This window comes from Bombus terrestris, chromosome 13, assembly GCF_910591885.1.
Source record: "Bombus terrestris chromosome 13, iyBomTerr1.2, whole genome shotgun sequence".
Taxonomy (NCBI): Eukaryota; Metazoa; Arthropoda; class Insecta; order Hymenoptera; family Apidae; genus Bombus; species Bombus terrestris.
The window spans coordinates 9,289,638-9,313,904 of NC_063281.1; the positions used below are offsets into that span (position 1 = coordinate 9,289,638).

Below are 24,267 nucleotides of genomic sequence, written 5' to 3' on the forward strand. Positions count from 1 at the left end.
TTACTCACGTGTAAAGATTGACGTAATAGTCGTGCTGGAATAAAAACTAAAACGATTTTCCGTTATTACGCGATTCAGCTGACATTCGACTGATTAGTCGACGATTAAGTTTTATTCTCGTAATCATCGCAAGTGGTCGAAACGAGCCGCGCATCAACGATAAACATCTCGATGCGTTAGAGTTTCGTTTGTCTCACGATACGCTCAGAAACGATTGATATTATTCAGCAATAGGTTCTGGTACAGCCTTTAGCGTCTAAGAATTTTTACAAAACAATAATGGCTGTCTTAAATAATCGTTTATCAATTAAAAGCAATCGTCATTTTCTCTCTCTCTCTCTCTGTTTTAAATGATCTCCCAAAATAATAAGAGCAATTTAGACATTTTCCATTGTGCGATATTTAATCACGATGCACAATAACTAATATTATGGTTTGATAAGTGTTATTTAAAAGCCAATAATCACACGTCATGTGACAATATGTGAAAATTGTGACATAATTACGCGGAGCGTTTTGGTCGTTGCCAAGCGTCCGTAAAATTACTCTAATTTCGACACAGATATGGATACCTGGGCAATGTTCAACGGGCCGTTAGTTAGGCAGCGAGCTGTACTAATAACAGAATTTACAGTCAGACAACTCCGAGAAAGGAGGAGCAGCCTCGGTCTACGTATGAATATGTATGCCGGTCAAACACTGACATCGTCCCCCTCAGGCGCTGGTCACTGCTAATCGAAGTACTTTTCTACCCAAGTTTAATCGCATTTGATGTTTCTGACACACTGCACGAGCTCTCCGAATTAGCTCAGATAGGAACTTCGTTCTCAAACTTCGTCTTCGCCATTCGATTCAATTGGCACGCGATCATTAGCAATGCAAGCATTACCGTCACCGGTTGTAAATAACGAAATTTCACCAACCAAGTTTTCGAACATAAACGAACTGTAAGTTGGTTTTGATAACTTGATGAGCCTGATGAAATTCGAATAAATCACAGCCAACCTTGAACGAGATAGTTTGCAAACTGTGATAGTACATTTTATTTGCCCGTCAAATTTTTCGCTTTTAAAAGGGAAGAGTATAATAACGACACTGAGATGTAAATACTCTTTTGTTTAATCATTGTCGATATTAATGTCAATGACATTTTTCAGCGAATAAATCAACGAATGTTTCTTTATGCACCGATTGTTTCGTTAAGAGAATTAATATATGAATTAGTCTTGAATACGGTAGTTTTCAACCGCGATACCGTTTTGTTCGCCGTCCAAATTTTCCGCTTCCATAAAAGGCAAATATAATATCGACACTGAAATGTAAATACGTTTTCGTTTAGTCATTGTCGATTTTAATATCAAAGAAAATTTCCACCGAATAAACCAACAAATACTTCTTTACACGCAGCTTATTTCGTTAAAGGTATTAACGTATGAATTAATCTTGAATAAGGTGGTTTTCAAACGTGATACCATTTTGTCTGCTCTTTAATAAACTGTTCATTCTTCTGTAACAAAAAATATAAAATCAACACGGAAGCATAAATACGTTTTCGTTGAATAATCGTCGATTGTAGCTCGAACGAAATATTTCAGCGAGCAAAATTAACAAATATTTCTTTAAACGCAGCTTGTCTGATTAAAAGCATTAATGCACGAATTAATCTTGAATCGGAACCGTCTCCAATTATGATACCGTTGCTCGTTAAATTTGTTCGATATTTCTACAAATACAACAATCGTGTACGTACTTCTATAAAGAGAAAAATCTAAAATCTACATGGAAGAATAAATATTTTTTTCGTTTAATCGTTAATTTTCGTGGAACAATATCAACGAATAATTCCTTAAACGAAGCTTGCCTGATTAACGGTATTAACACTTGAGTGAAGATTTTTCATACAAGAGTCAACGAGCATTTTCGTCACGAATCAGCGATACATTTTGCTAAAGTGAATATCCAGGACGCAGAGTAACGGCGTGCGCGATGTGCGTTCGAGCGTTAGCCGGCACTACGAGCCGGAAACTTACTGTCATATTTATTTCCGGCTCCGTGGAACGTTCACTGGCGCGTTCCAACTTTCCAACCCCGAACACGCTAGTCAGATTGAAGTAGCTGAATTCTCGCTGTTCTTGCCGACGGTTCTCGAACAATCCCTCTCCCCTCCGGTTTGAATAAACGTTCCAGAAAAAGATCTTCCACTTCTCCGCAAATGCCTTCTGCTTGAGAATGTCGAATTCTTTCCGAGACAACTCATTGATTTCATGTAACTTTTCCTTTAGCTCTAAAGAAGTTGCAGTCGACCGACGAACGTCCAACACGGTGTTCCTTCTAATTAAACTACTTCGTAGTTGCATTCAACTAGCCACAACTCATATTTCCGAAGAAACTTTTCTTATTCTTCCTCCGTTCGTTTTCCCCGGGTTTTCGCCATATCCTGCTTTCGTTCTGTCCCTCTCCTTGTTCGCTACTGTTATCATTCGGACCGAGTTAAATTATGTTAAGATATATAGAATACGATGTTAGTCAGGAACTACTTCTTGCCCGTGGAAATTGATGAGAAAGTTAGATTTGTTTCGGTGTGAATGGAAGTATTTAGTACTAGGCTAATAAATAATGGAACGCGTTTTGAATTGATGGATAATGCGGTATGGTAAGAAAAAAAGTTTTATACAAAAATTATGGAGACAATAGGAAAGGATAATAATCAGATTTAATTGGTGTTTTAAATATATCCGTAATGTTAAGACACATTTTGAATTTTGCCATGAGATATAGGTATTTGTACGATTAAATAGAAATTTATCGTTTTAAAACGATATCTGTCGAATTAAGAATCCTGATAATATGCGAAGAATATTTTATACTTGAGTAGATTTAATCCTTATTTAAAGTACTATATTAAACGAAAGTATTTTATTTAATAATTTTATCTAAATATTCTGAATTTTAAATGAAAAATCTAAATATTCTAATTTAATCCACTATTCCAAAAAGCTGCACAAAAAGACGCCGGAGGAAAACGGAAGGATTAAGAAGGAACAATAAGTACAATTCCAAGTAATAGCCTGCAGTGGTTAAAAGAGATAAAATAATCCCTGAAAGTTTCAGCCAGTATTATTGAAGATTAACAAAATAAAATATTCTACTTATAATTGGTAGCCATAGTTCCAAAAATATAAAGATAACAAACATCTTAAGACATGAACTATCCTAGAAAATGTCGCCAAAACTAACAAACGGATAAAGAAAATAATTATAACACAAACGTAGGCTGAAGAAGATAAAGGAGAGAAAAAATGTAACAAAATAAGAAAGCTACAAATCCAAAGGAGGCTCGACACTAAAATGAAGGAGACGGTAGTAAAACAATCCTGTCAACTTCCACGAATCGAGTGAGGGTTACGCAGATGGTTCATCGAATCATCATCAAACGAAAAGAAACTACCAGTAACATTCGTGAATCATCAAGATACCGGATACAGACTCGAATCCTTCAGCATAGAATGATATTACGCGAAGGGATGGCAAAGTAGTATAGAGGAGGCATAAAGGTTTACGAACCTTTTCTATACAGCTTAAATAGGCCATTCACCATCCTGGACGACTAAACTACCTTCTTTCTATTTGGTCATCGTAGACGTATAGAGGAGACGCGGTCGATATAGGCAGCGTCTCTTCTCGCTATCCTTGACGTGAAAAAGATATCCTACCTTTCCAAAGAATATCCTTTATATATATATACGTATTAAAGAAAAATCGTGATTTTGCGTATATCGGTGTCTGACTCGGCGAAATCGAATCTGCCGTTTGAAAGCAGCAAAAATTCTACGATTTGCGGGAGGATTAAAGGAGCAGGATGAGCTTTTATTGACACGTGCGATAAGCTACATTGCGATCCGCCCAACTAAAACGTTAATGTCATTTCTTTGCTATTATGGCCGAAAGAACATTTCGCCCTTTGAAACGACTCCACGAATTAGAGGAAACCAGCGAGCCGTGCTCCAATTGAATTCGCCGATTGAAAGTAGAAAAATTCTACTTTGTGGCAGACAAAGCCAGACGATGAAATTTTTAGGTTTCTCTGGTGTTTCCACGGTAATGAGGACAAAAATTGGGCGATTCATCGATCGTCGGCTCGTGTTTCAATTACGTGCCCCACGTTCAACATTTGATTAATGACAATCTACTAATGGCGAGGGGAATTCGCTAACGAAATTAATTAATCGGAACTAGTAGATAACTTCGTGCACGTTAGTAACGCCGATGCTCGCTTTAGATTTAGGTGAAGCAATCATCATTGCCGATGCCCCCGCGATCGTTACTGTACGAAATTGGCAATTATCCAACGAACTAGATATCCGGTAGCTTTTATGTAAAAAAGTCTACGCCAAAAGCTGACGTTCCTTATTTGCAATTCAGCAGTCGTATCTCACTTATGAAAATTAACTAATTAAAATTAATGAAAATTTAAAACGCTTTGTACAATATTCGTAATACGTTGGTAAAGAGTTTTGTTCACACAGCTGCTCGATTTACATGATGAACTGGAAACTGCGTAAATCCGTAAGTGTTCGCAATGTCCAGCCAATAATTAAATTTCCATAGTATTGACCCCGACGTTCGAATTCGAAGGTGCAAGACTGGCTCACAGATTGGAAAAAGGTTGTTTCGAATCGCATTAAAGATGGGCGAAGCAGAGAGACAGAATGAAAGTGAATTTTAAAACAACTCGATCAGTTTGACAATTGAATTGTCCAGTGGTTCACTTTTTCTCAATATTTGGCCAATTTTGATAACGCCATTTCGGTGCAATACAATTCCTTTTTAATTCTTATTCCCTTTGACACCTCGTTCTATTTTCTTCTTCTTTTCTCGATCAAAAGCAGAAAGGCTATCAGAAGATTACCAGTGTCAGCAAAAAACGTAATTAACAATCCTTCCAAGGTGGCCCGAATCTCGTTAGCCATTCTCAGAAATGGCACATCCCAAGGATAGGCTGTCTTAAATTTTGCAAATTCTATTCGCCTTCGAAGCAGCCAGAAATTAAGTAATCTGCATCGCATCTTCAGTTTATGAAGCGAACTGTTCTTGCGCCGCAAAAGAAGGGTCTGATATCTAGATCCCTATATAATCGTTATCTCCTATAATTTAGTTTCTTCGACTCCCTAAATTATTTAAGATCATACCGTTTATTTTTCTAGAAGGACGATCATCATGAATTTATAACGGCGAATGGGATAAAGGTTATCTCTTAATGGCAATCGTCGGCTCGGTATCGATTAATCCATTGGAAGCTAAAATCTTATCATAAAATGATCTTGAGGAACTGGAAATTGATGCCCACGGGGCGATTTTGTTATTCTCGAATCTTGTTTCATCTTGACAGATAGAATATCCCTGACCTTACTTGTGCCATGATTTTACATGAAATTACAAGATATTTGTTGCTTTTTTTAAAGGTTTGTTTTAAGGTACTTTAACATATAATAATTTAATACATAATAATTATTAAATATGATCCCACTGAATATATTGATTAATATTAAACATTTTTAATATATTCTTGCACTAAATATTTTCTAACTTGCATGTCGTACATTTTCAGGCACGTTTCTAACTTTTCCAATATAACCGCTTAACCAGCCTAATTTCACACCAGCTAATGAAACTCCAATATTTCTTTAACACGTACAATACATACAAAATATATCTACGAGTGTTCGAATACTTTGGCAAGTTTGTACATACTGTATATGTAACTCAAGTATAATCAATGTACATATCCATTTAAAAATGGAATTAATGTTTCTGCAAATATGTTAGAGACCATCGTATGCACAGCTCTATGGAGAGGAATAATAGATTCTTATTGGCACTTTTTTCAAAGACATTAAACACGCGTTCGCTATGCCGAACGAAGGTCTCATGAAATTCTAATCGAACCATTAACTCTGAGGCGCCTGATAGCTCTCCTAGCTTATTCCATCGCCGTCGAAACGGATATTTCCTCTCCGTGCGCTACTTTCCAAGTCTTTCAACCGATTCTATCCACGTAGATGCGTGCGTGGATGCGTCACACGGTTACCCTCGTCATTCCCGATAATACATTACGCGGCGCGGAAACGTGTCAGCTTTAGATTAATCTCCCATTGTACTTGTGTGGTGCACCGTTCACGCCGTCCGCGAAACTACACGTTGACAACAGACACCATTACATCGGCCAACAGAGAGACAGAGCTTGCACGTGCAGGCTGCTTGTACAGTAAGCGGAAGGAGAACGATTAATTGATTAGACACCGACAAGCAGATTCGAAGTTTCCACTCATGTACATGTTGAGCCGTTTTTGTAAAATTGATGTTCCATTTCGTCGATTTGCATCCGATAATCAAACGCACTCCAACGCCCCTACTTTGGCAATTTAAATTAATCGAAAGGTTAATTTTGCCAGTTCTCTGTCTGGTGAAAGGGAATTCAAAAACAATTAATACGCTGACTGCCAACATAACCGACGTTAATACATTTTTTTAAGAATAATCAGAATACGATAAATTTCATGGATTGAAAAAGGTTGAACAATACGAGTGACTCGGATAGCATTGTCGGACAGAATTACGCAAAATACAATATATTCTGCAAAATTTCAACTCTGATGTAGTACGTTTAAATCTGTTGCGGATGCCAGGGCGACATATATAAAATTCACGTGACAATCAATGAATTAATGCATTTGACATTTCCATAGTATCAATTGAGATACTACAAAGGTACTACCAAATGATATCAGATTTACTACGCTTACACCCAATTAACACGTAAATGCCGTAAATATAGGGTAAGTGAATAGTCGGTATAATTTTGTAGTCGTCGCACCTACTTTGAAACATTACAAATATATAATAGTTTCCAATCTTCTGGTAATAATTACAAACTAAATAAAATAAGTGGAGTAATAATACCACTAATACACTGTTCGCCAAAAATTGCAATATCTTGATGCGATTTCGTATATAAAATGTTGCTACGTTTTTGGTGAGCAGCGTAAATTGAATTGAATTCGGTATAAAAACTTTCCCTATTTACACGTATACTCGTTTCTATATATAACACTTACGAAGTTTCTCTCAATCTCCAGCAACTCCAAAAACCATTTCCTTTTACCGAACGTACTTTCCAAAATATTCGCAGCGATAGATTAATATCGAACACCCGAGCGAACTGGACCATCAGATCGTCAATAAGTTGGCCCGTCTATGCTCGATACTTTTTAATGTGTCACCCAGCACACACGTACACACCTACTTCGAGACTCGTCCCGCGTTCAACAGCTTTTACTTTTCCAGTTGGAAGTTCGCCAATAAATGAGGCCACGAAACAAATAAAACTTTCCCCGATCATTTTTAACAACTTATCAAATTTCTTGGTCGGAGCGTCGAATCCAAGAGTAGAAGCAGAACTTACCAACAACGGTGACGAGTATCAGGAGACCAAGGACCAGAGCCCTGAGGATGATCGAGGCATCAATGAACGACAACCCGTCGGTGGACGAGTTCGTAGACTGGTTTACGTGTTCCTCCATGACGTACGAGATATAATCCTCTCAGTTACAGTAGACTCTTCAATGTATGTCGGCTATCATCTCCTTAAATAGCATATCATTGCCCACCGGTACGAGGAGATCCGCGAGATATGAATCTTCTATTCGAGGCGATCTTGGCTAGTCGATTTCTTCAAGTTCGTCAAGTTAGTGTTTGTTTGTTGAAATTGTAATACGAACGTCATCGGCTGATATGCTCATTCGCCGCGCAGAATTTTCGCCGTTATTCATTTTTCGCGGACAACGGTCACAGTTTTGCCCAACGACTTAGAGTCTTTGCCTTCGAGTCGAAGGTGAGCTCTGCAACAGAAAAAAGAAATGAACTTTAATTGGAAGGATTGGTGTATCGGGTTGAAAAACAGATGGAAGAAGATTGAAGAGGTTTTACCATGGTTTACTGGAATAAATTGTGTAAGCCAGCTGAGAATCGATCAAAATCAAATCGCTTTTTCAAACGTGCTACAAAACCATCAATTAGTATCTGCGGTAATAAAATTTTACACCTATGAATATGAAAGCTGTACCTTTCTCTCGCTTCTAACTAATACAATTTAAATATTGGAAATGCGGAGAATTTCGTGTCAGTGAATTTTTTACATAAGCGTTGGCATTTGTAATAAAAAAAGCAGAATATTCTAGAAAATTCTATTCTCGTACTTCTTTCTCATAAGCTCTATAATTTCTCGTGTATTAAGCTGCACGTTATTCTAAATTCACTTGGTTCGCTGTCGCTTCACACGGATCCTTCACAATCGCTCAGAATTACGCTACTACAAATTTCCTTCCGCTCACTGAATATACATACGCGAATCTATTTTTTTATCGAGTTAGTCACGTTATTCAGACGAAGTCTCTTTGGGAAAAACGATCGAAAGAAATGAACGAGTAGTATCACCTTCACGGTGGTACGCAGAAGTAACGAAATTGGAGTAATCGATCGACAATTATTGGAATTGAAACGCTGACTGCCGGTGCAGACCGTGTTCGGTTATAAATATGGGCAAAAGAGAAACGAGGTAAAGGGAGAGAGTATAGAGGAGTGAAAAATAAAAAAAGAGAAAAAAGAACGAGAGGCAAAGAGGTGTGTGTCCACGATGAACGAGCATCATAAAATTGCTTGCCGAGGTCATGCGTGCTATATTTAATTTTTCGATAGACACGTTTCATTAACTCTGAAGCTAGTGAAACGATTCTGGCTCGCTGTCTAGATTCAATTGTTGCGCGGAATCAAATTGACAGGTCCGTGAATTACCGTTTCATAGATTCGTGTCCGCGCGATGACACTTTTAAATACTTCATCAAATACCCATCGTCCATTTGGTAGTCGGACTGTACGCAGAAAAATTCCATCGCGAGTTTCGTTGCGAATTAATCGCCGGTCAAAGTGACATCGATGATACTGAAGAGACACCAAGGGGGGGCGGGGTACAAAACGAGAGGAAGAGGATCGTTTCAGGTCAAGAAATTTCCACTCCTTCGAGACCATTAAAAAGTTAAAAAGGGGTGTAAGAAAAGGTGAGGGAGAACGAAGAGAAGTACTCGTAAAGATGCGCCAGATAAAACAGCCACTTTCGCGGGTTATTAAATAAATTTTATGGCGATTCGCCGCGCGAGAAACGTCGCCTCGCGACACCTTACAAGCAGGGTATATTCCCTTCGTTATTTCCATTTTATTTTAATACATGTTGACGCGTTTTGCTGTTCGTTTTTTTAGCGATGCAAATTCATCTATTTTCCCTCTTTCTTACACTTTTCCTTCTTTCTCTCCGGTTTCAATTCTCCCGATTTTCCCCTTTTAATTTCCTTCATTTTTCTCGCTGGTATATCTCGATTATTGATGTTTCTCTATCCGGTTTTCCTTTCTTACATTCTCTATCCTTTTTACCTCTTTACCTTCCTTTTCTTCCCATTTTCCTCACAATTTTTCTTTTCTTTCTTTTCAGATTCCCTTTCTTTTCTTCCCTTCCTTTCCTTCTTCCGTTATTAACTCGCCCGCGTGCTACGATGTCCAAAAAATCTGCAATCCTCTTCCCCCCTTTCTATTTATTTCTTTGTTCTCCTCTCCTTTTTCTTCATCGTGCCTCCCATTCTTCCTTCTTTACCCTCGCATCTCCCTTATTTTGTCTTTCTTCGTCTTTGTTCATCCTTCCTTCCATTCTTTCCTTTTCTCTCGTTTTCATCCGCACCAAAGCGGTGAATTAACCACCACGCCAGCGCCCGTAATAATCAGTGACGTTCTGATTAAAATAACGCAACGAAACAGCCATATACCATAAATCGTGCAAACGATGTCGAAATTCTGTTGGAGAAATAATTTTTTAACGCGCGCGCGCTATTCGTAACAAATACTATCGCGATCCGCAGCGCGTAATGAACGCGGCGAAAAAGTAATTTCAATTAAAATTCGTTCCGAAGAAATTCATCAAATGGGCGTCCATTTCCCCGCATCAATTTTACGGGGAACAGCGTCGAGAAGTTTCCTCTAACTTTCCTGACTTCGTCCTGCGCCATTAATGACCACGGCTCCCCTTTAACGACCAGCAGCGTTTCAACAAACCTGGCAGGGATCATTTGTACCAGTTTTTTCAAAGTAAAGATCTCTCCCTCTCTATATATCGTTCAACAAATTATATTTCCGCAGAAACGCATCTTGCTCAATATGTTTTTCGTTTCTACGTGTCTCACGTGTATGGAGTGAAGTTTCCGTGGTACGTGATGAAACAAAGGTTCCCCTTGTTTCCTCGACGAATCGAACGTCGTATAACGTGCCGTTGTTCCATCGGGCGGAGCATTAATTGCACCATTGTTTCGACAATGTCGTTAATCGAATAAAGTAGCAGCTCAACTCTAGGAGCCAAGTATTAATTAGTTTATCCCGCGAGCTATCGGCTTGAGAGCTGCCTCTGTCTGTAACGAGCCGAATCCACTAACGGAAATGAACGTCGTCGTCGCGCGAACGATCATCTTTTTCGTTATTGAATCGCGTAATGATCGTAAAATTGTCGGATGGGGGATTAATCAACTGCTCGCGCGAAATTACCATTGAAACGTCGATTAATCGATATTGTAACCATATTACTGCGAACTACACTTCTACCAATTTCGTCAAAGTTCAAATTATAACAGACGTGTTATGTTTCATGATTAAAACGTCGGGGAATCTTGAAACGAAGATGAATTACTTCCTGACAAGGATCGATGATTGAACGATTAATCTTTGGAGAAGAATTAAAATGAAAAACATGTACTAAGTAATCTGCGGTGATTTTGCAGCAACAAATTTCATTTAAATGATAGAAATTATATCGAGGATTTATAAGAGTACGAAATTTCACAAATAAAATTAATCTCTCGCGCCCTTATCCCGAACTTCGATCACTTTACTTTCCAACTGTTATCTCAAAGTTGTAAACTTCCATCAATGTTCACGATAAAATTCATTTTATTGCTACATGGACGTAGCCGAGAATTGTGTATGATTCCGACAATTACAATCAAAAGATCGTTACTAGACAGCGGATCCGTTGGAAATTCATACTTCTACAAACTAGAGAAATGTAATCTAAATGGAGATTCGTTCCCTCGCTTTAAATATTACAACGAGTACTATGTATTTCCGATATATCGTATAAATTTGCATGTTACGCGCATTCTATGCATTTTTCAACCTTCTTTCTTTCTTCTTTCTCTCCGTTTAGCTGTGGCAATCTTTAAATTGTCCACTCTATTGAGGGAAGTTCGGTCGAATTAGAAATCGTTCAGGATGTAGGGGAGGATGAGGATGTTTCTAAGCGGCTTCGAGTGGCCTTCGAAAGCCGGCTAAGAGCTGAGCCAGTAATCCGCGGATCTCGTAAGCTTCTGTAAGCGGAAAGTCCTCAGAAGAGGAGGGAAGTTAGTTACATGAGGCTAATGGAAGCCAGCGGCGGCACAGCTAAACAATATGGGCAGCGACACGCTAACAAAGTTGGCCAGGCCAAGAAACGTAATTAAGGCTGCAGAAGTTAAGTTAATTTGGAAATACCGAGTTAACCGAGCCGTCGGGCTCGACCGGAGAACGCTACGGTTCAAACTAACGGGCTTGTCTGTAAATCAATTCCATGTCATGGCGTGCCTGGCTAGACGCCACCCAAGTGTTCAGGGTGTGATAGAAACGTACGCGTAACCGGATAGTGGTTTCTATACATTAAAATGTCACTTTCTAAAGAAATGGTTCGAGTTAAACCATCGGTCTTGAAGCATGAATTTGTTACACGTCAATGGGGATGAAGATAAAAATTATATAAAATGTTCTAAAATGTAATAATATTTATTAGGTAAAACGAATATCTTCTTGAATCTCTTCTTTTTAATTATGTCCCTCGGAATATGAATTTGCACGATTATCAACAGTCTAATCATGAAAATTATTTCGTTCAAAGTTATACCAGAGAGACTATACGTACATGGTTAAATATTTATTTGAAGAAACGAAACCTCGTATGTTCATAAAAGATATAGAAAAATATTTAAAGGAAAATGTATTTGCACAGATATTAACAGTCTGGTCATATAAAAATTATTTTCATTAAATAGAATAGAAATGTTAAAGAAACTACATGCAGCTACATTTTTATTTGAATAAAAGAAACTTCATATGCATTAACCCAATATTAAAAAGAAATATAGAGATATTAGTAATGGAAATAAAAACACAAAATGATAGAGAAAATGATCCCTTAATTGTTCTGCGAGCAGCATGGCGAAACTTCAGTCAGTATATCACGCTAAACGTTCTTCTTCTTCTTCGTCCAAACTGCTTCTAATTAAACAAAACGTCGGATGCACGGTTGTAGGCTAATACAGATTAATGTAAGAACTCTTGGTCAATGTATCGGGTCAGTGAAAGTAATCGCGTTAATAGCCGCGAGCTTGGGTATGTTCGTTATCCAAAGGAACCGGTCATAAACGATGAAACTTTATTTTCCACTCTCTTGAACAGCCGGAATAACAAATTCTCCACCCCGTTGCATCCTCACCGCCGAGGCGCAAGTTTTAATTAAATGAGAAACTAGAAAATCGCGGTCCCACGTAACGCCTTAATCTGGATTTTGCGAAATTTTCCCCGTTTAATTCCAGCGCGTGAGTCCGCGATAATCTCGAGTAACTCTAGTAACTGGCCGCATTGACACAACACGTCAAATAAGAGTACTTGACAGTTTGAATCCTGTTACGTTCACAGAATATTATTTCACATTAAAATTCCGCGTGCATAGTACAATTCTACTATATTAGAAAATTGATTTTCTGATCGAATCTATGGACCAGATATACCAGAAGCTATCCCAGCACCTGCTTATTTTCCACAGGATGTACTTTAATTACAAAATTGCGGGCGAATCAAATCGTACTAATTTTGTTTCTCATAATCATCATAACGAAATACTGCAATGTGTATCCGAAATTGTGGTACAATCATTATTACATTTCGTATCTGTAAACGGAATTTATATTTCTCGATTTATATTTATAGATTCCACGAAAAAAAAAGATAGCGACTGTTGTTTCAAGTGACTAATTCGCTTATTAATTTGTATATTTTAAAACTTATTCATTCAAGATAATAATTAAAAAAAAAAAAAAAAACGTGAGCACAAGAACTTCGTATAAAAACGAAAATGACACTACAAACGATTCTTTACTTTTACGATTTATACCAATTTGAAAAGTTAATGGTTAATGTAAAATTTTTCGCCGATTCTCGCCAAATACATTTTTTAATGGACAGAACCTTTCCCCATATGTAACACAGGAAATGTTTTTTTCCAAATCCATTGAAGCCATTAAAACCATCGAACCCATTTTCCCAATTTTCACCGGGCGCTATTCGATTTGACTTATGAAATAGTGGAAAATCCGGCCCTCTAAAACACCGGTGCAGCACTAGGGTAACGTCATTGTCGCGAAACATTACAACTGGCCGCAATATTGCCATCCCTTTCCACGGGAAAGACCCCCGGGAACGAAACAAGAGAGCGGCTCGCGAGAAATCGGAAGGGAACTGTACCGGTTGCGCGTCCCATGAATAAAATATGAATCAGCCAGTTGCCGCTGTGTTTTTAGCGAATGAAACGCGGCACTCGTATTGGGGGCGGGTTTTCATTTCGTGTAGCAGGAAACGCGTAATTTTTCATTCCCGTACGAACGCAATAAAGGTGTACGCACCCGTTGGATCCTTAAATCGTGTAATAATTCTCACGAGATGTGAAATTAAACGAAGAAGAGACGAATCGCGATTCCATTTCCAGGCTTCACTGTGCCATTCGACGACTACACAGGCTCGTTTGTACACATCTTTTATGAATATATCATACGCGTGTTATACGAAACGTTTTGAAATTTCATTAGTACTGTTATGAGATTCGACTGTCATGAGCATATTGGTACAGGTGGAAGCAAATTTAAAAATACATACAGAAGCCACAAGATATTTGATACAAGTGCACATTTCATAGAAATCACGAAACTGTTTAAACAGTTAATTATCCATTACATTGATAATCTTCAATGTTCGTATTTAATATTTCTAATGGGTTTAAGATGCCTATTTATGTTATGCAATGCTGTAATATTATTTAATACAATTTATAATTGTGTGCACGTAAGTTTTGTTGAATGTATGTTTGCAATAAATGTCTCGTAATTTCTGTATACGTTAATTAAATCGCGTCTCATTAGTGTATCTCATTAGTTTCTGTCTCATAATTGTGTCTCATTACTCGCAAATGAAATTCCATTATACATATTGTATACATAAAAATTATCTATGGTGAGTATTCAAACAATGTCGTGGTCCAGTATATATCTGAATGTTCCTAATGAAATTGCGCAAGAAGGTAATTAAAAGGAGAAGAGAATCGTTCCTCCTACGTTAAGGATACGCAAGAATCTACCAGGCAACACTCTCAAACCCTATTATTGCGAACGGACGCAAGCTTTCTTGAAATGAAAAGATACTGCGTCATCACAGAAATGGATTTTCCCAGGCGTTTTTTTTGTGTGCTTTTCATACGATAAGATTCGCCCGCCTTTGCAGCGAAACTTTACAACAGAAATAATCCTGATATTTGTACCGGTTATATCTCTTGATCATCCGGATTCTTAAAACGTCTCGTGTAACGAATACCAAGGACCATTAGCGAGTATAATCTCGCGAACAAACAGAACAAACACTCGTGAATCCCTTCCTTGCCTTCCATAAAATCGTTCCTTAAGTAAAGTCACCTTACCAACCCTTATATGGTCCTGCTGTAACACCACGGAAACTTTAAAACTGTCGGCGTAAGTCTAAATAACCGGCTGCAATACGTATCCAGCTAATTTGACCGCGTTTACAAGTAAGACCTCAAAGTTTGTCGTTAAATCATACGGCAGACGGTTGGTATGGTGCGAGCAGTAGCAGGACAAGGCTCGTGGTTGTTAAGCGCATTCACCAAGAACTTAGTTAAGCGAGGAAGTTCGGTATCAGGAGAACGAGAGATACACATACAGCATATACGTATAGGAACCGCGATAGAGAGAATAGGGAACACGAAGATCTACCAATACTCGCGACCAACTCTCATCTTAGGTCGCTTGGATATTTAGATTAGGACACAGTAGAACTTGCCTAGAAATTTGTTGCAACTTGTTGGAGGACAAATAGTTTACACAATTCTGAATCACCCATTTTCTCCACTACTTAATATTTTTCGATCACGTGATTGGATCTCGCGACCTGATAAATGAATTCGCTCGGCGAAAGTTCAGTCAGTCAAATATCAACTAAAATTTCGACCCAACAAATGGAGTTTTACTGTACCGCTGTCGATTAAACATCTGGAGGTTTAATCTCACGACGTTTGATAACGGCGCTCGTAAAGGTGTCCCATAAACGCATCGCTTTTCACCAGAATAACGCTTGCATTAAGTCGGGAAATTGTATATCTCAATCGTATTGCGAAGTGTGAATTTCATTCTCCAGGTGTCAAAGTTGCTTTCACAGTCAGAACACGCAGATGGTAATGTCTCCATATAAACGATAATTTTCTTAGATTCGCGGTGGAACAAGAGAACAGTAGAATACGGGTAAGTAGATACGGAGCGTATGTGATCAGACATGGAGTAAAGTGGTTATATGAAACACAAGCTTTTCTTATGCGCATAAATTGGTGTCTATTATTACCTTCTACAGCGCTATAGCGTGTACATCAAACGAATTCAGAATTGTTATTAACTTATCCACAAAGAGGTACCAAAAACGTATTTCATTAAAATATTCCAGTATTAAAAAAAGACTCGTAAGTTTATCAATTTGTTCCTTCTTTGGCATATAGAATTTATTTTGGATAACAACAGATGATTTGATGTATTAATATTCTCGTTATAAAAATAAGTACGTTTGTATTGCGAAATTCCGTTCGATCGTAGTTTGCATAATAGAGGCTTGAAATTAACTTGTTCGCATAAACGAGGCGCGGATAAACGAGATTTTGTTATATTGAGATAGTTTGCTTATTCCTCGTATCACTGTTATCAGAATCTCGTCAGGGACTTACCACCTGGTGGGACATTAATATTCACTTTGAAAGGACCGCGAGTCTTGTCCCAGCTTAAAATTTAATAACGACAACACCGTCGTCATCCTTCACACCCCGTGCTGTCTTTTCTTCCCCCGATAAATCATGGTTGATCGAGCGTGACTTAACGACGAGACTCTCTTTCTCTCTCTTTCTTTCTCTCTCTTTCTCTCTCTTTCTCTCTCTCTAGTTTCACATTTTAGGCGAGTTTTATGGATTTTCGTGAAAGGAGTTCGCGAGAGGAATTTGGAATGTTCTTGAGTTGGAAGTAGTAAGTAGTATGTGCGTGTGTATGTATGTGTGTGTGTAACAGCGTAAGCGACAATTGTTACGATGACTCAAGAATTTCCAAAAAATTGGAAAACCTGGTACACCGAGGTTCCGAGGTTTAATATCTAGAGGCTTGCAACTTCTACAAGGTGGAAGATTGGGGAAGAATCGAGGCGATTTGAACCCCCGAGAAAAGAAAAATCGATCGACCTGGAGATTCAGTAATCCTCCACGCTGAGTGGCGAGAACACAGCTTCTTCCGTATTCGGCAAAGGAAGTACAAGGGGAAAGGCGATTTATCGCCTCGCAGCCCCCTGCTGTGTGTATTTCCTATGTTGTTCTCTCATTTTCTCTATTTCCCGGACGCGTCATGACATCGCATGAAATTTCACCGTTTTCCCGAAGCAACCACTATTTCTTCGCCAATTTTATTTATTCCACTTACACCGGAAGATCACAGGGAAAGATATAATAAATATCCTTTTGTTGTTTTTCTCATTTTAATATCCCTTTATGACTAGACAGGAGAATCTCAGTAATTAAAAAAGTAAACCAACTTCTTAGATTGAAAGATGAAAGTCTTCCAAACAGCTGATAAATCGACGAGATTTTTTGACAAAGGTAGAATTATCAAGATAAGAAATATATTAATATATTCAGTATTGTAATATTATAAGATATTTAAACAAATTTTGAAGGTACGAAGAAACGCATGTTTCATTCGAAAAGCAAATATAAAGACGTTTATGATAATCCACAGGGATCTCATTTTGTTTGACAGCTACGGGAACATTTATGCCGAACCTTTTTCGATGAATTAATTTGTATTTTATAATAACGTGATCAAATCATAGAGCTATGTCTGAAAATTTATCTGGCCAATTAACAATACAGAAAATGTCTATACCATCGAAGAGTTTCGAATTTTGAACGAGTCGCATAGCAATCGGAAAGCGGGGTATGAAGCGAATTTCCAGAATCGATCACGCGGTTAACTGGTAAAAAATCGTCGAGTATCGTGGTATCGGTGGATTAAGGCACGATAAATCACAGCAGCTCGATTTGTTTCGTTATCTGCCATGAATTTTTTTTATGGCGATTAAGGAAACGTAGCTAGAACGTACCTGCAGATAAATCATCCACGGTACGCGGAATGTAAAAACGAGGCACGTACAATGCGAGCAAATTTTGAGCGATCCTTTCCGACTTGGACGAATTCCAAACGAGGGGAGTTAGAGGGGAGAAGATTCATCGCTTTCGGTATCGATGAGATTCTAGTGCAGCTTTAATTAATCGAAAAATAATATCAATATTTTAATATTATTGTCGATAATAAAATAGAAAACAAATGAAATTGTTCTTAAATCTCGCTACGAATTTTCCGAACAATCCAAAGCGTAGAAGATAATAAATAAAAAAGCAACATTAATTTGTGAAAAATTTCCACATGACAGCATTAATTTCGAAAGCAAAAAATTTGGAAACGATCATTTCGATTACTTCGATAAATCAGTGTTGGAAGAACGAAGTCTGACCAGCCTGCCTGTTAAATACTTCGACCAATATTTTACGAGCGTATCTGCACTCTTATTTCGCTCCATGTTTTTCACCGAATATTTCACCGAATTGTCAAGAAACCTGTGCATTTCGCCCGTCCAATATGAGAACGCAATTTATTCTTCGATTCAATTTACTCCTCCAACGGACCCGTAAAATCGTATTAATGCGATTATAATAATGCACACTGAGTTGAGAAATTTATTCGTATACAAAGTAGTAAATCGCAGACGTTGCATATTGACCAGAAAGTAGAATCCACGTTTCTCTATGGGTGTATGTATACGTATATGGGCGAGTGGGTGTTTCTTTGGGGAATGGAAGTGACTTTGGTAAAGATAAGAAAGAAGATACCGGGGAAGGGAAAACCGGCGAAATTATATCCGCGAGTAATGTCTCCGATATGCAGGAGGAAATTGCACCTCAGGCATCACCATTATGATAGAATATCTTTACCATAAATTCCTTTTCACTATGTTCGGCTATCGCCTATGGAGACCCCCCGTTACGTCCTCTCTCTTTGATTATGTTAATATAATGTTATATATGGGTCCTTAGTCACGATCGTTTCCAGATTTTGCAGAGGTATTTTGGTTTCTAACAGGAGGCAACGTCGAGCGATATTCGATATTCATAATAACAAATATTTTATGAAATCTGATTGAAATTGATGGAGATGCGAGTGAAAGAAGAGAATAAGAGAAGAAAGTAATTTATATCTGTTTTATTATACCAGTATGTAGATTTTACTTACTTCGATACTTTATTTATCGCGAAGAAATGGCAAGAAAAATTGCAATTTCTAAGCTAAATTTAAAAAAAACGTGATATTCGTAATATTTTTTTACTTTTCGAGCAATTACATTTTAGAATTAAAGTAGTTACGGGCATGATCGATATAGCCTGTAAAATTTAAAAGTCTTCCAAGTCTAGCCGGTTTAATTATCGAGATGTGTCCCAACTCCCGATAATTCGCGCGCTTCTTGCAAAGTTGAGGGTGGTGAAATTTAAATGAGTTCAAGGTTTGCACCGTTCTTGGCGAATCGATTATTAATTAACGCTAATGCAGTGTATCTTCGCGTCAGATATACATCTACAATAAATTCAACCGCCAGTGACGTCTCTTCCACTCCCTTCCTCTGCTCCGCGATACTTGACGTACGGAAAGAGAACGAACACCGAACGGAAGTCTCGGGGTTTCTGTTTACTTAACCATCAAGATTATGCGCATAAATTAAACGACACACGCTACCATTAGCCGCCACTATCACGTCGATGCAATAAGGGCGTTAACGCCAGTAATAGAGCAGCCTAAGTACACCGTGGATGCAGCTTCCCAAGCGCAACGAAAATTGCCTTTATACAGCGTAGTAATATGGCATACAGAGCTTGTGGAATTTGCAAATGAAAGACAAACCTTCGACTCGATCGCGATACGATCCTAGCCAGAGTTTTCCTTCAATTTTACAACTATGGATTTGAAATTCTTGGCTCCATTGTATCGCGTTATTCTTATTGGTTTTGGGATCATCAAATTGATTGAAAACAGGAATCTTTTAATTGTTTAGAACGAATGATCGAGGTTTACGCGTTGGAAATAGCGCGCACAGATGGAAAGATGCGAAAAGAATAAGAGGATCGATCGGTTATATCTTTTTATTGCGGTAATGAGAATTTTTGGTGATGAAACGTAGAACAAGCGATTGAATATTTCCAATGTTATGTTCTACACAAATGAGAAAATAACTAGGCAAAATTCTCTTATCACTCTTATTTATTATTATCTCATTACTCTTATAAATCCCATGCAATTATAAATATAAATATACGAATACTTATTTGAATAATTTTCTGAAAACGAACATTTTTGATGATCGCAGCAAATGATCGAATTTTCTGTACTATGGATACGCGGATGAATCGAGCGTTTGAAATATTTGGGGCTGTAGCTTACTGCCGAAAATAGGGGAAAAGTTGGTATGAAACGGAGGCGAGACTGTAATCCGACAGATCACAAAGCACAAAGTGAAAGTAACGGAGTCTCGCCTGGCATTGTTACGTAAACTCGGAAGATTTGAGATAAATGAAAACTAATCTGTAACTGGATGTAAGTACTACTTCTCTCTTTCAATTCGAATTTCATCGTGGAAGAGAATGAATAGCGAGTTGAAGGGAGAAGAAAGGAAGACTGAATAATCAGAGATAATGAAATGATGTTGGATTACACGGAGGATCACACGGCTATCGCCTTCTTTGTCAAACGAACGACATTAGCCCTTCTTGCTGCTACTCTCGAAGGTTAACTTCGTAAAGCCGGCATGTTCGTATTGCTGTAAGCGTGAATAAATGGATATGTTCGTATTTTCTGCGAGGGCGCTTGAATTGTGACTGTACAAACAAAGACGCACAAGTTGATCTGCATTTAAATGATCAAAGTTTCTTCAATGGCTTGCTATAGAAAGGGAACTATTCCTTAATTCGACACGCCAGATACATAAGTGCTATTCACGAATTCTATATTCCTTTGTACCTCCAATTCGTTTCACGTTTCTGCATACTTGGCTATACTTCACTAGAAAAGTTTTTCTTCGCGGAATTAAAAAACTCTCGGGTAGATCCATTAACTGGAAACGCCGATACGTAAATGGAAGCCACGGGTTCTACGTATTTTCTATTTTTCCAATCTCATTCCACATTTTTGCATATTTTATACAGAGAAGCTCAGGACAAAATTTCTAAAAGTTTTTCCTCGAAGAATTATACAACTGATCTATGCATCTTTTTATTGAATACACCAGATACGCAAGTTTAATTCAAGAATTCTATATTCTTTTATATTTCATGCTATTTTAATACGATTCATATAAGGAGATTCAAGAAAGAGATCCACGAGACAGATTTTCTAAAATTTTCCCTTTAAAAAATCGAACACGTAACGTGTAGATCAGACGATCTAACGTACGTAAATGTTGTTCGTAAATTCTATATTCTTTCCTTTCCACAATATCATTCCGTGTTTTTGCATACTTTGTACAAAAAGGTTCGAAAAAATTTTTCAACAAGAGATCTGTAAAAAATTAACCAACTGAACTATAAAATAAATTAATACCCAGACTATGACACGGCGTACGTTGTCTGCCAGATACACGCTGTTTTTCCAACAACTGATCCCTTGCAAGTGACACCCGCTTTCGCGAAGGAGACAAACCCAGTTCGCAGAAGTTAGTCGGAGTTTCTGTCGGTTTTTACATAAACCACTGAAACTTCCAGAAGAGATGGCTCGTGATTTATCCGACGTCTGTTTTCTGATAACGTATCTCAAATCCAGAGACTTTAAAAAGCGATCTAATTTCACGTGCATGAACACCGGATGAATCTAACAACTTTCATCGTAATAATTAAAAGGGCGCGTGATTTATATACGGCGCGAAACTTTCTTTAAGAAGCAGCAAGCAAGTCTCGTAAGTTTCTGAGGTTGGAGACCAGTTGGCCGGCAATTTTCCTGCGTGAAATACAGCTCGTTACGGTGTGTTTTCTCTCTTTCGAACGACACCGCGCAGTTTCGTTCGTTGCTGTTCTCGCGCCTCTTCTTCGGCCTACGCGTAACCCTGAACCGTGGAATTTTTAATACTTGTTCCAGCCCCTTAATCAAGAGAGCAAGCGGTTATATCTCGACCACTGAAACGACTACGGCCAGAGGAAATGGCCTGGATCCTGTCTAATGAAACCGGGCGAAAAAAAAGTTTGCTTCTTCTCTTCGTAGCAACTTCGTGCATCGTGGCTGGTTTTAACGAAAAAAAAAGAAGAAAAAAAGGAAAAAGAAAGCTCGTCTTTGCATTAGCCGTGACCACGATGAACCATGCAGACACGCGAGTGCAAAGAGGCGCCTGTTACCGTTACATTATGTAATTAAAAAGTAGCTACGCGGTCGATGCTCGAAACAAACTTCGTTCGCTCGACTCTCTGTGAGTTGCATTATAGGTCGTTTATTAATTTTCTTTCCCTCAAAAAATTTTATCCGGCAGCTTTCGTCGATAACCTAGTTCGACCAAGTAGAAAGCAAGATCAAGAGAAAAGAAAAACAACCGCGAATTTACCTTATCTATTCGCCGAGGAGCAACGAAAAAAGACGAAAGAGTTAACTCGATCGAATAGAGAAAATGTTTCTCGGAGGAGATGTACCGAGAGAATTTGTACCGATATCGTGTTACGTTCGGTGACGATTCTACGAGTACATGAAAGGTTATCCTTTCTCCTTTCGGGGTAATTCGATTAGGAAGACTCTACTTCCATCGATGAAAGAGTAGCAAACGCGAAATACACGAGCCAATAATATATCAATATTATTGATAATAAAGAATTGTAGTCTCTTATCGTGTTTCTTCAAAAAGCAACGAACCCTCTGATTCCGTACGAATATCCTGCGACACTGCAGGCACGTACTTTCTATACAGTTTTTGTCAGGCTACGTGACCGAATTATGAAGCATAGCGTTGCTAAAGCAGCGACGGAAAAAACCGAGCGAATATTTTATTCGCATGCCGACGTTCCCAGTATCTTCGGTAGAGAATTGTTTCATAAATAATTCGCTCACTTTTCATCTGCCTTTGGTATCCGTTAGACATGCTTCGTTGCTTTCGAATTGTCCTAGAAAGGAATAGGATATTCGTTCTTCCCGCTCGTTGAATGCACGTTATTGATAAAATTTGATACCTCTGTTCTTAGAGGAATCTCTACAGGCGTGAGAATTCGTGCGAAATCGCGTGAAATGCGGATTATTATGCAACTTTATATTTTTATGAACACGAGTAAGAAAGAGGCAATGTAAAAGACTGTTTCACCTGCCAGAGATTATAACGCGTTCTCCTCTACTTTGGATATTTCATCGCGTGTATTCTGCACGTTTTTACATCTTCCAAATTTTATGTGAATGAGTAAAAGTCAACGATCTAACGAACAGTGGTTGAGAATTAAATGAATTATAAAATGCGTACGCCGTGGTATCTTTAGAGCGAACAGCGACTGAGAGAATGTTCTTGGTGGAACGACACCATCATAGAAAACTTCTTTTTCAAATACGAAGGAATAAAGGGAAAAAGGAAGAGACAGTCGTTTTCTCGTGTCGTAGATTTTCGAACGATAAATCCGTGGCTGAGAGCGTGTCAATTAGCGAACCGTGGATGGCAGAACGGCGGGGAAAATTGTCAGAAATTGTCGAAGTAACAACTCAGCGATGGAACATTGTAAAATCGTGGCAGCTGTAAAGGAGCGTCGCTCGTAAACCACAAACTTCAACGTTCGTGACAATTTTGGTGGAAAACGCGAGAATTCGTTCGGCCGATCATCCAGAGTCTCGACTTTCTATTTGATCGTGGCAAACATCGAACGATCGAACCTAACACGTCCCACGAAAGCACACCCTGGTCCCTGTCGGAACGATACTCGTTGCATCGTTGTTATCGCTGTCCACAGGCGCCGCAATAATAATTCAATTTTCGCTCGGCGCTCTTGAATTTCGAGAAGCCAGAAATTCCACGATACAATCTCCGAACATTCGAAGCTTTAGACTTTAAAATGTAATTTTATTACTTTCTCTAGGAGATTTTTTTTAATTACCTGCTCTAACAAGCTTCGGTATTTGTTTATTAGATCTGGCAATAAAATTAATGAAATTCCAGTGTTGTAAATTCCAAAGTAAATACGATGAAACTAATTGTAAAAATAACAGCTCGACTTTATTCCCTTGCCTTGTAATATCACGGTATGTAGACTGTAGTTTTTATTCGAGGGAAATAGCTCGCATTTGTAGGAAAGTTTAATATAAACTTCAACTATAAGGCGAACATTTTAGATTAAGAATTATCAAACCTTAGAAAAATTCCATGCTATACTGTGTAATATATTACGCGGGATATTCTTTCAAAATTTCAAGAAAATCAGATATTGTGAATTTCGAGGGAAATTTAAGAGAACGGTTTTTCCCTGGTGAATTTCCCGTCTATTTATCCCTCTAACTTTATCCAAAGCTGAAACGTTGATAAACTGTTTTTTACCTAATATTCTACCATTAAGAAGCCGTTAAAAAAGTCACAAAGCAACAGATTAAAACTTTGAATTTTTAATAAGCAACCGTACGATAAATTCCATTTTCTCCAATCGAAATATTCGTCAGTGTTCTTTCTCAATCCACTCCAAATACATTTTTAATTTATTCTGTATTCTTTTTCTATCGTAGCTATAATAAAAAT

General features: G+C 38.1%; 1 protein-coding gene across 7 annotated transcripts in view; it reads right to left on the minus strand.

The window, feature by feature from the left end:
• Nucleotides 1–24,267, minus strand: part of LOC100647940 (5-hydroxytryptamine receptor) — a 168,931-nt gene that overhangs the window by 42,850 nt on the left and 101,814 nt on the right. For 5 of the 7 annotated variants that reach the window (XM_048411475.1, XM_012315707.3, XM_003400253.4 and 2 more), the window contains one exon: nucleotides 7,463–7,898. In XM_048411475.1, coding sequence (XP_048267432.1) covers nucleotides 7,463–7,580 — 118 coding nt within the window. In that variant the 5' untranslated portion in view covers nucleotides 7,581–7,898. Of the gene's footprint in view, nucleotides 1–7,462; nucleotides 7,899–24,267 lie in introns of those variants that run through there. The other 2 variants (XM_012315708.3, XM_020866160.2) reach the window with 1 other exon arrangement.